Here is a 14,736-nt window from a genome sequence, read left to right on the forward strand (position 1 = left end):
CTTGCCTCAACTGTTGACAGTATGCTGTCCAAATTGGACAAGAGGACAGAAAGGAGTTGACTGCCAAAATTTGCCAAGACAAGGTAGGCCAGTCCTTCAAAAATTCCTGCTTCACAAAAAAACTGTCAGATATTCTAGGCCTGTAGTCCAAAGATGGATGCCCCAATATTGCAGAGGAACTTTGGGTGACTGTCCAGGAATCCAGCTGTCTCTTTCGTTTCTGTAGTTTGGAAGTTGCTTGCTCTGCACTCCCTGTTTACTCAGGTAATATTTATCCTTCTCAGGTCTCTGATGGGGTTGTTAGTTACAGTTTTACAGTTGTCTTTGTTACCAAATTCAGAAAAGTCTCAAAGAGATGTAAAGTTTGTAAGGTTGAGAGACATAAAAGCTTAAGTTGTTTATCTAAGAAAATGTTTTAAGGTTTAAAAGGATTATTTTAGGATGGTAATAAGAGTTGTGATAGAAAGTAATTTACATAAAAAAACTTTGGACTCACCAAGATAGGATAGATAATATAGTACTTTCTCCAAAGTTGCCAAATACAAATGGACTGGATTGTAAATGTAATTCTTACTTGATAATTGTTCTTATTGTATATAGGTTATAGATATTAGAGAAAGAGCCTTTTATTGAACTAAAATATGGAGATGTTAGGATAATCTTTTTTGTAAACTGTGAAGATGTGTCACTGTTCAATCTCACCTGCCTAAGACACCTTCTGACTGGTTTAGTAAAGAACTGAACAACCAATAGCTAGGTAGGAGGATAGGCAGGACTTCCAAGGAAAGATAGATGATCTCTGGGAAAGAATCTGAAGTGGAAGATTCTTTGCCAGCCAGATACAAAGGAAGTTGGATATACGGTATTGAGGAGAGGTAATGAGTCACGTGGCAGAATGTAGAATAATATAAACAGGTTAATTTAAGTTTTAAGAGCTAGTTGGTAAATAGACAATTCTCAATAGAGGAATCTAAAATGGCTGAAAGACACATAAGAAAGTGTTCAACATCTTTAGCCATCAGGGAAATGTAAATCAAATCAAAACAACTCTGAGATACCATCTTACTTCTGTCAGAATGGCCAAAATCAAAAACACCAATGACAGCTAATGCTGGAGAAAGGGGAACACTTCTCCACTGCTGGTGGGAGTGTCAACTTGTACAGTCACTTTGGAAATGAGTATCGCAACTCCTCAAGAAAATGGGAATTAGTCTACCACAAGATCCAGCAATTCTACTCCTAGGCATATACCCAAAAGAAGCACATTCATACAACAAGGACATCTGTTCAACAATGTTCATAACAGCACTATTTGTAATAGCCAGAAACTGGAAGCAGCCTAGATGCCCCTCAACTGAAGAATGGATAGAGAAAATGTGATACATTTACACAATGGAGTACTACTCAGTGGGAAAAAAACAAAAAACAAAAAACAATGGAATCTTGAAATTTGCAGGAAAATGGATGAAACTAGAAGAAACCATTCTGAACGAGGTAACCCAATCACAAAAAGACAAAAATGGTATGTACTTACTCCTATGTGGATTTTAGACATAGAGTATAGGTTTACCAGCCTATAATCCATACTGCCCGTGGTCCCATGGAGAAGGGGAAAGGGTCAAGATCCCCTGAGCAAATTGGGAGAATGGGAAGATGTGGGAGGGAGCTAGGAGAGTAAGAAGGGGAGAAAGAGGAGGGATGCAAAGGACATTAGGGAGCAGAAAGGCTGAGTCAGGGGAAGAATAGAAGATAACAAGAATGGAGATACCATAATAGAGGGAGACATTTTAGGTTTACAGAGAAATCAGGCACTAGGGAAATGTCTGGAGATCTACAAAGATGACACCTGCTATCAATCTAAGCAACAAAGGAGAGGCTACCTTAAATGCCCTCCCCTGATAATGAGATTGATGACTGACTTATATGCCACCCCATAGCCCTCATCCAGCAGCTGGTGGAAGTAGAAGCAGTCACCCACAACTAATCACTGAACTGAACTGGAATCCAGATGCAGAGACGGACCAGTGAAGAGCAAAGGAGTCCAGCCCAGGCTGGTGAAACCCAAAGAAACAGCTAACCTGAACATTGAGGAACTCTTGCTCCCCAGACTGATAGCTGGGGCTGATCCAGACCTCAGGAACATGGGTTTCAATGAGGAAACCTGTAGTAGTTCAGTACTTATCCCTAACATAGGTATGTATATGTATGTAAATATATGAATTACACACATATGAGTGCAGTGCACATGCAGAAGTCCTGGGCTCTGCTGGAAGTCACCAACCCCAGAAACCTTCATGTCCAAGCCTCATCACTATTCGGGAACACTCCCTTGCTACATAAGTGCTGGGACCTAAACTCTGGGTCTTCACAATTGTAGAGTAAATGCTCTTAACAAATAATCTCTCCCCCTTTGATTGATACAAGGTCTTATGTACCTGAGGCTAGCCTGCCCTCAATAAGCTTGGGATAATCTTGAACTTCTGGTCTTCCTGCCTCCACCTCCCAAGTGCTGAGGTTACTAAAAAAATGTAAATTACTTGTATTAAAAGAATTGTTTATATGTATGTGTGTGAGAGTGATTGTGTGCATTGTGTTCCACATATGATCAAGTTTCTTTAGAGGTCAAAAGAGGGTATAGTATCATCTAGAGGTAAAGTTACAGGTTACTGTGAGCTGCTTGATGTGGGTGCTGGGAACGGAACTCAGGACTTCTGGAAGTGCTCTTCATCTCTGAGACATCTTCCAACCTCATATAGTACAGTCAGGAGACACCACACTCTTTACTTGAAATGTGTGAATTTAATAAAGAGAACTTTTAATAGCTGCGCACCTATAATCTCAGCACTCTGTGGGTGGAAGATGAGTTCAAAGTCATCCTCAGCTCTATCTACAGCACAGCTCAAGGACAGGCTGGGCTACAGGAGGCCCTGTCTTAAGAAAAAATGTGTTATCCAATAGAAAATGGACAACTGCTAAAAGGAGTGGACACTTCAAAGTGTCTATATGTAAAAAAAACAAAAACCAAGTGTCTATGTGTAACAGGGGAATAGCACCAAAAACCATTGCTGGGCTTTAAGCACATTCATCCAAATCCACCTGTTGGAAACAATCCTGAATGAGAGTGTTGAAAAGTGTGCCCTTTAAAAAGTGAGGGTCTGCTGCATTAATGCTTCCATACCATCTTATATGCTAGTTATCTCAGTATGAGGGTTCTTGGTCTGGCTTTTGTTTGTTTTTATCTTGGTTTGTATTTGTTTTGTTGTGGTGGTGTAGTTAAGAACACGGAAGTAAGCCAGGCCCATGCCTTTAATCCCAGCACTCGGGAGGCAGAGACAGGCAGATCTCTGTGAGTTCAAAGCCAGCCTGGTTTACAGAGTGAGTTTCAGGACAGGCTCCAAAGCAACACAGAATACTTCTTCTGTGTCAAAAAACAGGAGGAGGAGGAGGAGGAGGAGGAGAAGGAAGGAGGAGAAAGAGGAGGAAGGGGAAGACGGAAGGAGGAGAAGGAAAGGAGGAAGGGGAAGAAGGAAGGGGAGGAAGGAGGAGCAGGAAGGAAAGGAGGAGGAAGAGGAAGAAGAGGAGGAAGAGGAGGAAGGGTCAGCATTCCTGGGATTACAGGTGTGTACCCCCCAACCCCCAAAGACTGTGCCTTGAGTTAGTCTGTGTGCTACAGAATATAAAATAGCATCAGTGACCAAAGCTGAGGTTTATAACCCCTCAAAGAGAAGCTGTCAGTGTAAAAAGTTCTGCCAGGTGATAGGATGATGTATGCAGATAAATATGTATGAAAGGAGTGTGGGGAGTGGACATCCCTAAGAATCTAACTTGAGTTCCTCTGCACTGAGTGAAGGTGGAGTGGTAAACTCCAGAGGCCCAGTACTTGCCCTGGCTATAGCCCTGCACCATAACTCAGCACCCTCTCTGGACAAAGTGTAACATTTCACCAGCTGACAAAGGAGAAAGGTTTTCACAAGTCATGTCCAGCTCCACCATCACAAAACAGGCCAAGGGGAAGCTAATTTATAGTCAACCAGAACTTGTTAACTAGCACATTTTTACCAATATTTCATATGTCAAAGACTTATAGTTTAAATTTTTTTTTAAAGAATAGTGAGATCTATATTGTTTCATATTGCTGAAAACATCTTTAATGCCTGGCATAACAACAGCTGCCTCTGTATCCATTCTATTTCAATGCTATTTTGGTTTCAATAAAGGCCAGAAAATCTTGTCTTTAGTAGATATATGGTTGGAAATGGAAGAGTATTGAATAGCCTTTTCAGATTATAATGGATAACCAAAACACGACAAGTAGTAGTTTTAAGAGGATGAATGGCAATGTGGAAGTTGAAATGTCAATCATATTTTCATACTTAGATACATTACAGTTCTTTGGATACGTCTTTTTCTTAATTCTTTTGAGCCTCACTCTCTAAGTCCCCAGATTGCTAAGATTACAGACAGGTACCATCACATTCAGCTATGCTACTGAGTGGATCTTACTCATGTAATGCATATTGGAAAAATGGTGGTTCACTATCAAAAGCCCATACAGTAGTCACTTCATGCCCAAGGTCTCTTCTTAGAGGCCTCAGTTGCTCAGAAACAGTTATTCAGAATCAACTGTAACTCAAAGAAATTAAATGGAAAGTTCCAGAAATAGTCTGTAGGTGTTACACTGTGCACTACTCTAATGATGAAATCTCCTTCCTCTTGCTCTCCTACCTAGGATGTCAATCACCAGTTTGTGTAGTATGTCCACACTGTTTGTGCTACCTGCCACTCATCACTTAGCCATCTCAGTTACCAGATGAACTGGGGTGGTACCACAGTTCTTGTGTTGAAATACAGTAATAAATGTTGTAGTCTAAGTACATCACAAGCCTGTATCACTCCCTCCCTGTCAACCAGTTACATATTTTATAATTTCATCACAAGAAAGGTGAATGCACAGCAGGTGTGATAAGCAGGTGTCAGTTGCTTTTATTTACTTACTCTTCTTACTGCTATGCCTAAATACCTGACAGAAGCAAAATGAAGAAGGAAGGTCTATTGTCTTAGTGCATAGTTTCACAGAGTCATAGCCCATCATTATGGAGAAGATAAATGGTGCTCATGATGACATGAGCATATAACAGCCACCCCTCACATGTTGGTGACTAGAACCAAAGGCAGTACAATCAACCTTCAAGGGACTACTCTGAGTGGCCTACTTCTGCCTGGTGGCCCTCACATCACAAAGGTTCTATAACCTGATGGAAAGGCCAAGGATCTGGTAGTTGTTCAGTCCAGGAGACTGGATGTCTTAGCTGTCCCAATCTGGTGCTGGAGTCCCTGGGAATTCCTTGAGAGCATATAGTCTTCAGTCTGCACTAGAATCATGAAGAAGTAGGTTCTAACACTAGTGACGGGATGCCTCAGCAGGAGGCAGGAGAGTGAGGGCAAGAAGGTCTTCCTTGTCCTCTTCTGTGGGCTGCCACCAGGAGGTATTGTCCAGATTTGGGGTGGATCCTCCCACCTCAAATGATCTGATCAAGAAAATCTCTCATAGCGTGCCAGCTGCTTGGGGTTCAGTTGATTACAAATATAGTTGTTGGGCCTAAAAAGGCTCCAATGTGAGGCCCACTGTAACCTCCTGAGCCTGGCTAGAGTTTGACAACCTGTCTTTGTCCTGTAACCCCCATATGGGAGTGACTCAGCAAGGCCTGATGTAAGACTGCCCCCTGGGAGGGCCTATGGGCCATAACAACCAGCTGACCAATCAACACAGGGCAGGTCGTCCAAGCCTGGAGGCACACCAATCCTGAGACTGTGCATGCCCCTGGACACTCCCCTTACACTGCCCTTTAAGATCCCTGTCTCGTTGTTTCTCAGGGTCTTTTCTCCAGCTATCTGCCATGGTGGATGGATGAAAGGCCTGAGCTAACGGGGTTAACACCTGCAATAATAGACTCTTTGCTTTTGCATCAAAATGGGCCTCTTAGTGATTTTGGAGTTCAGAATTTTGGGCACAACAATATACTTGGGAAACTTACAAGCTTATGTAGACTCTATTCTTGCTCTTACTAGGTGTCCCAGGCAAACATCATCTAATTGTGGCTTGTTTTGCTGCAAAATGGAGTAACTTTGGCTAGGATTTGGAGGATGCCTGCTACTATACTGTGCCCTTTCCTCTGGGCACTTTTGTGTTCCCCATTTAATGTTCCCTGAGCATTGAAGTTGTTTTGTACTTATCTCTTGCTGAGAGTAAAGCACTGAGCTCCAGTTCCACAAGGATAGATGCACATTTTGATTATTGTTGTTGTTTTTGAGACAAGATTTGTCTATGTAGTTCCAGCTGTCCCGGAACTTACTCTGTGGACCAGGCTGGCCTCAACTCAGAGATCTGCCTTTGTCTTCCTCCCAAGTGCTGCAATTAAAGGCATTCTCCACCATGCCCAGTTGCATATTTTTTATATAAACACTAATCAAGAGCAATGACTCTAACCACAAGGAATATGAATAAAACCATTCAGCTTTTTCATTATGCTACAGGTACCTTGGGCCAGGTACATTACTTCTCACTTTTTCAATTCTTTGATAGTGACTGTGGGATCCTCACATCATCTCAGCAATCCTGCTTTGTTATCTTACACAAGATCGATGGTAAGCAGCACCAGTTTCCATGTCGCCCAGCCAAATCGATGTCTTTACTGTCTGCACCTCTGGTAGAATCCTCTGGCTGTGGTGTGTCCCAGGAGCACACTCACCCCTAGAATGTTCTACTGAGAGGAGACACAAAACAGTAGCTCCTGGAGTAAAGTAGGTGCTTGCCTCTAAATAAGCCCGTCATTTTCATTCATAGTGTCTTATCTCTGTGTCTATTTTCAGTTGCCTATTGTCATGGTTTTGGAAACGGTCTTAAATTAAGTACACTGTGCTCCAGTGTTCATCAGCCTATTTGATCTATATATTAGTAATGTAGTCTATACATTCACTTACAGGGAATCTTGGCTATCTTGTTAGAGGAGCACCTGGTGTGTGCATGTGTGTGGTGTATGTATGTGGTGTGTGTGTATAGGGAAGGATGCTTCTACCCCATAAGATCATCTGCTTCTCAGGTGCAAGAAGAACTATATATATGACATGCCCTTTTTTTTTCATGCCTCTCCATTAGTTAACTGCTATTCTGTCTTTAGCATCTTTCATGAACTTAGCAAAAGAGCACTGATTGTCCATCAATTGTATGTCACAGCACACCTGCATGGATCACCCCATGACACACTACTTCTGACATCTGTTAACAATGTTTTGTTTCTTCATATAAGACAAATCTAGAGCTGGAGAGAAGGCTCAGTTGTTTATAGGGCTTACTGCTCTTCTAGGGGACCCAGCACCCATGTCTGGTGGCTCACAATCATCTGTAACTCCAGCTCCAGGAATTCTGATGCCTCTAGCCTTCAGGCACCTGCACTCCTGTGAACATGACCATACAGAGACATAAACAGACACATAATTAAAAATATTTCAAAATTTCTACAATGAAGATATATAGTCAAGAGACAACTCAACACAAAAATAAAGACAAATTTATCATTATTTTAATCCAAACCACATTTATGACAAAATGAAAGAGACTAAAACCACCAGTCTATCTATAGCAAAGCTCCAGATCTTAGTAATGCCAAATGGCATGACTACCAAGAATTGTTTATACATGTTTTCCTTGTTTCATATGAGATGAAACTTTACATTCCACCGAGAGCTGGCCAAAATAAGATTCCTAAACTATCAGTATAAACAAGAAAATGCAGAAGAGAGAAAATACACAAAGAGCCCTGATGAATGTTTAAGTATTAACCCTGTACTTGCATGTCAGGATACAAATGATGTCTGCTCCCCTGAAGACCTGGGGAGATGGCAAATCAATACTTTTGCTTAGAGGGTTGGGTGGGAAGAGGGAAAGGAAAATTGATGAGGAGGTAGGGAAGGTAGAGGTCGGAAAGGAGACTTGTCATTAGGTCAAGTGGAAGCAGACTGAACTCAGCTCTTCAAAGTACCCTCTTTTTAACCATTCTGCCTAGCCAGAGCTCCCGGAGGGATGATCTAAGTAAAACAGTCCAGCTTCAGATGTCTCACTGCCTTCAGCGGGGCCACACAACTGGTCACACAACTCTCCTACAATCTAGTCACATACTGACTGCTTTCTGGGATTATAGACTTTGGGGTTTGGGGCACCTCTCATATTCACTCTGCTGACAAAGTTCATCTAGGAGGCATGTTGATAACACCATATTATATACAGGAGGATGACCACCTCAGGATTTCTGAAGATGATCCATCCACTCTAACTCAGTCTTGCGAACGCGAAGACCCTGTTGGAACATTGAGTGTTATGTGTCTTTCTTGGGGAGATAGGAAAGTGAACAGTAACAGTATCCTTTATACTGAAATAATACCAACATTCCAAAGAAGGACTCACACAAACTCATGTAGATGATTAAAATGAGTTCATTAAGGAATGCTAGTTAGAGCAGTCAGAAGCTCTTGATGGTATGCATTGTTCCAGATATCAACCCCTCACTTACCAAGATCCTGTTCTACAAGGCTCTAACTTTACAGGACTGATGCAAACACAGGCTTCAAACTCTATCTACTGTTAAAGCAGCAGAAATGGTTACCGGCTCAAATATCATGAGGCAAGACAAAACCAGACTCAGGGCAATTAAATTTATGTGAACCCTATCCTTGCCCTTATAGATTCTAGCAATCTCAGCAAATGGTGTCTCAGCACAGGATAATTCCTTTTGCTCCAGTTGGCTATGTAGAGTAACTAATTAGAGCCTTGCCATGAAAAGGAGTTGCTGACTAGAATTCAGAAGACTAGCCAAAGCTGACAATTTCAATGTATGTATGTACATTTATAAAGTTCTACTTTTTGCTTGAAATCTTACATATATACAGGATATATAATCTTATATATTGTATGTGTAACATATATAATACAGCATATACAACCATGTATGTATTATGTGATATATATTATGTGTATGGGTGTTTTGCCTGCATATATGTATGTCTCTGCATCACATGAATGCCTAGTATCATATAGGCCAGAAGAGGATGTTGGATCCCCTGAAGCTGGAGTTACAGACTGTTGTGAGCTACTATGTGGGCGCTGTGAATCCAACCCAGGCACTTTGGGAGAATGACCAATGCTCTTAACTGCTAAGCCATCTCTCCAGCCCAAACACACACACACACACACACACACACTGTGTGTGTGAAACTAGATGTGTAGCTGAGGATGACCTTGAATTTCTATCTTCTTGCCTCCACCTCACAATGTAAGAATAGAAACCTGTGCCACTGTGCCATTTATTGTAATTCAATGCTGGGGACTAACCCAGGACTTCATGCACACAAAGCAAGCACTCTGCCAATGGAGGTACACCCCCATCTCCCTTACTTCTTCAGACAGGTCTTGCAGAGTTAATTAGGCTGGCCTTGAACTCACTGTGTAGTCCATATAGGCCTTACACTTGGGAATCTTTCCTATCTCGGCCTACTGGATAGCTGCTGAGACTACCAGCCAGCATCACTAGACCCACACTTTCTTGAAATTTTAGTCATTGCTAATAAGCAAGGTTAGCTGTTCTCCTTGAAGAGACAATTCATCATTGTTGTTTCTGAGAAAATGTCTGCCAAATATTCAAGACAGAAAATAATAGCTTGTCTTTCAGTGGGTCTTCTGAATACAAAATGGTTCATTAAAAAGTACTTAACCCAACAGAGAATTCAAACAATTATACAAATGCTTCTCTTCAAACTTGTCTTCTTACTGTGATGTGTTCTTCTCATTTATTACACCGAGAATTGAAAAGTCTTATCATTTTTACTGACTTACCTTTTTTTTTTTAAATAAAACCATGTTTTGGCAAAAGAAGTTAAAGAAAATGAAACTGAGAAGGTCAGATAGCAAAATGAATGTATAGTGGCCTATCCTATTATTGTTACAAACAACACCATTGTTAAGATCCAAAAGGCTGGGCTGGAGAGGTGGGTCAATAGTTAGGCACATGGGCTGCTCTTCCAGAGGACCCCAGGTTCAACTGTCAAGTCTTCACAGTTTTTCACACCTTCTTCCAGACTCCAGGAGGACTGCACATATGGTGCAGAGACATACACACAAAATGAAAATCTTTAAGAAAATATATCAAAAAAAGCCTTGCATTTTCATGTCTGGATCTGCTACTTGTTAAGATGTAAAATGCTGCTGCTGTTCCCAGTTCTGGACTCCGCCTACAGAGCACAACTCCTCCACCCCACCCTCCACCCAGCACAGCCTTTATTTCCTGTATCCTTATTGTACACCACCCAAGTGAATCTTTTTTAGAAACAAAATATCACAATTCAAACTGGCATAGTGAAACAGCACAGTCATGAAAATTCCAGAACCATGCCTGGATTAGGGGGCCTTGAACTGTCCCTGAACTGCTAGTGCAGCATGGGAAATGTTAATGTACAATCATTCCCATGTTTATATACAGCTCAAAGACAAGACCTATAGTTCACTATATAAATGTATCACCAAGGATTTTACAGAGAAACAAAACTATTGGAAGCTGAAGGGCTGCAATGTCTGTCTGCATGCTGGACAGTCAGTCAGTCAGCCAAAGCTGCTCAATATAAGATGAAAGCCTCAAAAAGGGTGGTCAGGGTCTGGAGATATGGTCAGCACTTACTGCTCTTGTAAAGGACCTGATCTGGGTTCCCAACACCCATAGATATCTGTAAGTCTAATTCTAGGGGAACTTACGCCTTCTATGACTTCCACTGGCACCAGGCACAAATGTAGTGCATATAGAGCCATGTAGGAAAACACTCACACACATACAATAAATATAAAAGTGGGGATAGGGGGATGGGGATGACAAATAATACAGCCCCAGTCCAAGGCTGAAATTAGGAAGCTCTGCATTGTTGCTGTTGGCCTATAACTGAGGCTGAAGATGGTGTATGATTCCACACCCCCTTGCTCAGAAACAGGGGACCTGGCATGGGATGGTTCCATTCAGATTCCCAGCCTAGTGGATGGTGACATTCACAGTGAGAAACACCCTCTAAGACACTCTGAGAAAAGTGCTTTACTGGGTATTGTTTGGTCCACTTAGGATGGCAATCAAGGTTAACCATCATACTTATCATTTGGAGAGCACGTAAAAATGTTTTACAATTGTTTTTCTCATTATTAATAAATATGGTCTTAAGCTACAATGAGTAAAAAAAAAATTAGCCAGTGATTTTACTTTTCTTGTTGTTTGTTTTCAGACAGTGTGTCTCACTATGTAGACATGGTTGTCCTAATGCTGGCTTTGTAAACCAAGCTGACCTTGAACTCAGAAATATCCACCTGCCTCTGCCTCTGGAGTACTGGAATATGCATCCTCACCCACCTACTTTACTTTTTAATCAAAACGACTGGAAAGAAGAGGCATCTGTTTCCGATTTTCAAGTTTTAATCTAAATGAATGGGCTTGTAGTATTCATTGAGGTTTTACTAAGTATCTCCTTATGTACTAGGCACTGGCCATCTACCAGTAAACAAAATGACACAGAACTTAGAATTCTAATGGGTAGTGCAGTCAGCAAGCATGTACAAATATGTATTTTACAATAGCTGGATACTATTAGGGTGGGGGAATGCAAGCACTGTCTTATACATACTGTCTTAGGGTTTTTATTGCTTTGATGAAACACCACGACCAAAGAAAAAGTTGGGAGGAAAGGGTTTATTTGGCTTACACTTCAGCATTGCTGTTCATCACTGAAGGAAGTGAGGACAGGAACTCACGCAGGGCAGGATCCTGGAGGCAGGAACTGATACAGAGGCCATGGAGAGAAGCTGCTTACTGGCTTGCTTCCCATGGCTTGCACAGCCTGCTTTCTTATAGAACCCAGGACCAGCAGCCCAGGGATGGCACAGTGGGCTGGGCCCTCCCACACTGATCAATAAATGAAACAATGCCTTACAGCTGTTTCTCAGGGAGGCATTTCCTCAACAGAGACTCCTTCCTCTGATGACTGTAACTTGTGTTAAGTTGACACATAAAAACAGCCCAAAACTGTGCTTTTTAGTCATGGTGTTTCATCACAATGGAAACCTTAACTAAAACATGGTTCCAACACTGCTCAAAGGTTTAGGTGCAGATTATCTTGTAAGTTTCATGATCTCTTAACTGTGACACCCTGTACAATAAAAGCCAAGTTACATAGTTCCAATAAACAATGGCATAGAATAAACATTGCCATTCCACAAGGGGAGACCTTACTCCAGCAAGGCTTGACCTCCTACAATTCCACAACCTTCCAAAACAGGGCCACTAGCTGGGGACCAAGTATTCAAGCACAGTGCTGTTCTCAATCGTTTGTTTCTGAGAGTCTTCCATAGAGCTGCAGTGCCTCCCCCTTCACATATATATATATATATATATATATATATATATATATATATATCCCTTAATTTTATTACTTATACACTGTTCTGCCTGCATGTCAGAAGAGGGCACCAGATCTCATTATAGATGGTTGTGAGTCACCATGTGGTTGCTGGGAATTGAACTCAGGACCTCTAGAAGAGCAGTTAGTGCTCTTAACCACTGAGCCATCTCTCCAGCCCAGCATTCCCCTTCTTCCTGAAAGATTGCTACCTTTTAAATAAACTGTCGTAGCTTACATTTTTCCTGATTTGTCCCCTTTTTTCTTCATAAAGTATTTCATTTTCTTTTTAAAAATTTAGTATCCTATGCTACATTTATTATAGAAGATTTCTTTTAAATTCCAAAACCACTAGCAACATAGCCTTTTTAAATTCACAGGTTGTAAAAGAAATAAAACTTTTAGCATTAATAAATTTGTAAGAATGAGTTCAACTATTTGGCATTATGACCTCTTCTGGACCAGGATCAGATCTTGTCAATTTTCCTATTTGCTCAGTGTGTATCAATACTATATGAAGGCCATTTCAAACTACTGTGCCTTCAGCTTTCTTAGGACCACATACTTTTATATAATAATGTCTCCCACTCCCGGAAGTGGGCCTGTTTTGACTTAAGAATCCACTTTGTATGTGTGTGTGCATATATACATATATGTGTATGCATGTATGCAAGTATGTAATTTTTCACTGACTCTGGGACCATCCCATTATGTGCCAAAGAGATGAACAAATTGAGCACTTGACAAGTAATTAGATGGGTGATTAGTCCACCTTTTTCTCCCAATGCCCAGCTTTAAAAGAGTCAATCCATAAGATAACAACTTTACAAGCATTTATTAAGTCATACCATAGGCAAACTGTCAGAACAAAGATGAATGTGATCTAGAATCAAGCCTTAAAGCTCCTATAGAACCTCTAAATTAGAAGAGAAGACAGACACAAAGAGTTTCACAACAATAATCCCAAATGAAAATCATTGTGGTTTAATGCTCATCTTTCAACTATATAGTAATAAGGACATGGCAGTACCACACCTGTAATCACTTGGGAGGTGGAGACAGGAGACTCAGGAGTTCAAGGTCATCCTCTGGCTACAAAGGGCATTTGATGCCAGCCTGTGCTAAATGAAACCCTGTCTTAAAAAAGAAAAGCCAACAAACTGAGTTTATTCTTGTCACTGTATTCTTAGCACCTATCACACTGTCACACTTGCAATCCTCCTGCCTCAGTCTCCTGAGTCAGCACATATGATTTTGTCACCAATACATTGATGTTCTTACGATTCATCCAGGGATGCAGCTTGGTGTTGCAGTCAACTTATTTTGAGATGACAAGCTCCTTAGCTAACAGCGAAGAAGAAAAAAACTTCAAAAAATTACCATCTTTCAAAATCATCTTCTTTTCTAGACTTTTCTTGTATGAAGAAAAGCATCATACTGGACATGCTTCACAGTACAGTCTCGGGCTTGTGTGAGAGTGAGGAATTTTAAAGAAAATCTTCACATGAACCTATGTTTGAAGACAATGTCAAACCTGACATTCTTGAAGATGAAGATAGAAAAACTCAGTGGTTGGTTCCAACTCATTTGTTTCTTCCAAAACCTCAGGAAGAAATTCTAATCCACACAAAACTGGAACTCCTAGAGCTCACCCTAAGAACTAGTTTGGCTTCTTTGATTTTTTCTTCTCTACTTCCTCCTTTTCTTTTTCTATTTCAGTTACCTGCAATTCAATTTCTTTGGCACTAAACATCTGAAAAAAGAAAACACAAATATTTTTCAATTATACCAATACTTGAGTATTTTCTCTCTGTATATAGCTCTGTATTATGTAACTTCAGAAATGCAACAAAATGCCTCCAAAAATACAAAGCAATGCATTTGTACTAATAAGGTCAAATCAGGTCTGTGACATCCAGATCACCGCAGGGCAGGGCAAGACACTTCATTAAGCCTTCCGATTCATGCACCTTCACTCTGCAACACTTAGATGCAAGGCTTATTTCTGAGTAAATCTTCATCCTACTGTGGGCTGCTCTTACATAGTTTAACTACTGCTGTGGTTACAGTGCAAAAGGCCCCACAGGATCATGTATTTGGGTATTTGGTGCCAACCTAGTATTGCTGTTTTGGAAAGCAATGGAACCTTTGAAATGTAGGGTCCTTGAGTATTTTAGCCTGTTGCCACTTCCTATCCTGTCTCTACTTCCTGTGCTAGAGTATATGTGAGGAAATAAGAGAGGAGTTCCAGCCCAGATT

At 41.0% G+C, this 14,736-nt stretch overlaps 1 protein-coding gene across 5 annotated transcripts in view; it reads right to left on the bottom strand.

Moving 5' to 3' along the window:
* Nucleotides 1–13,288: 13,288 nt before the first annotated feature.
* Nucleotides 13,289–14,736, bottom strand: part of Psma8 (proteasome 20S subunit alpha 8) — a 32,619-nt gene continuing 31,171 nt past the window's right edge. For all 5 annotated transcript variants that reach the window (XM_027404366.2, XM_035440267.1, XM_027404365.2 and 2 more), the window contains exon 7: nt 13,289–14,230. In XM_027404366.2, the coding sequence (XP_027260167.1) occupies nt 14,138–14,230 (93 nt within the window). In that variant the 3' untranslated portion in view covers nt 13,289–14,137. The remainder of the gene's footprint in view (nt 14,231–14,736) is intronic.

Source organism: Cricetulus griseus, chromosome 2, assembly GCF_003668045.3.
Source record: "Cricetulus griseus strain 17A/GY chromosome 2, alternate assembly CriGri-PICRH-1.0, whole genome shotgun sequence".
Taxonomy (NCBI): domain Eukaryota; kingdom Metazoa; phylum Chordata; class Mammalia; order Rodentia; family Cricetidae; genus Cricetulus; species Cricetulus griseus.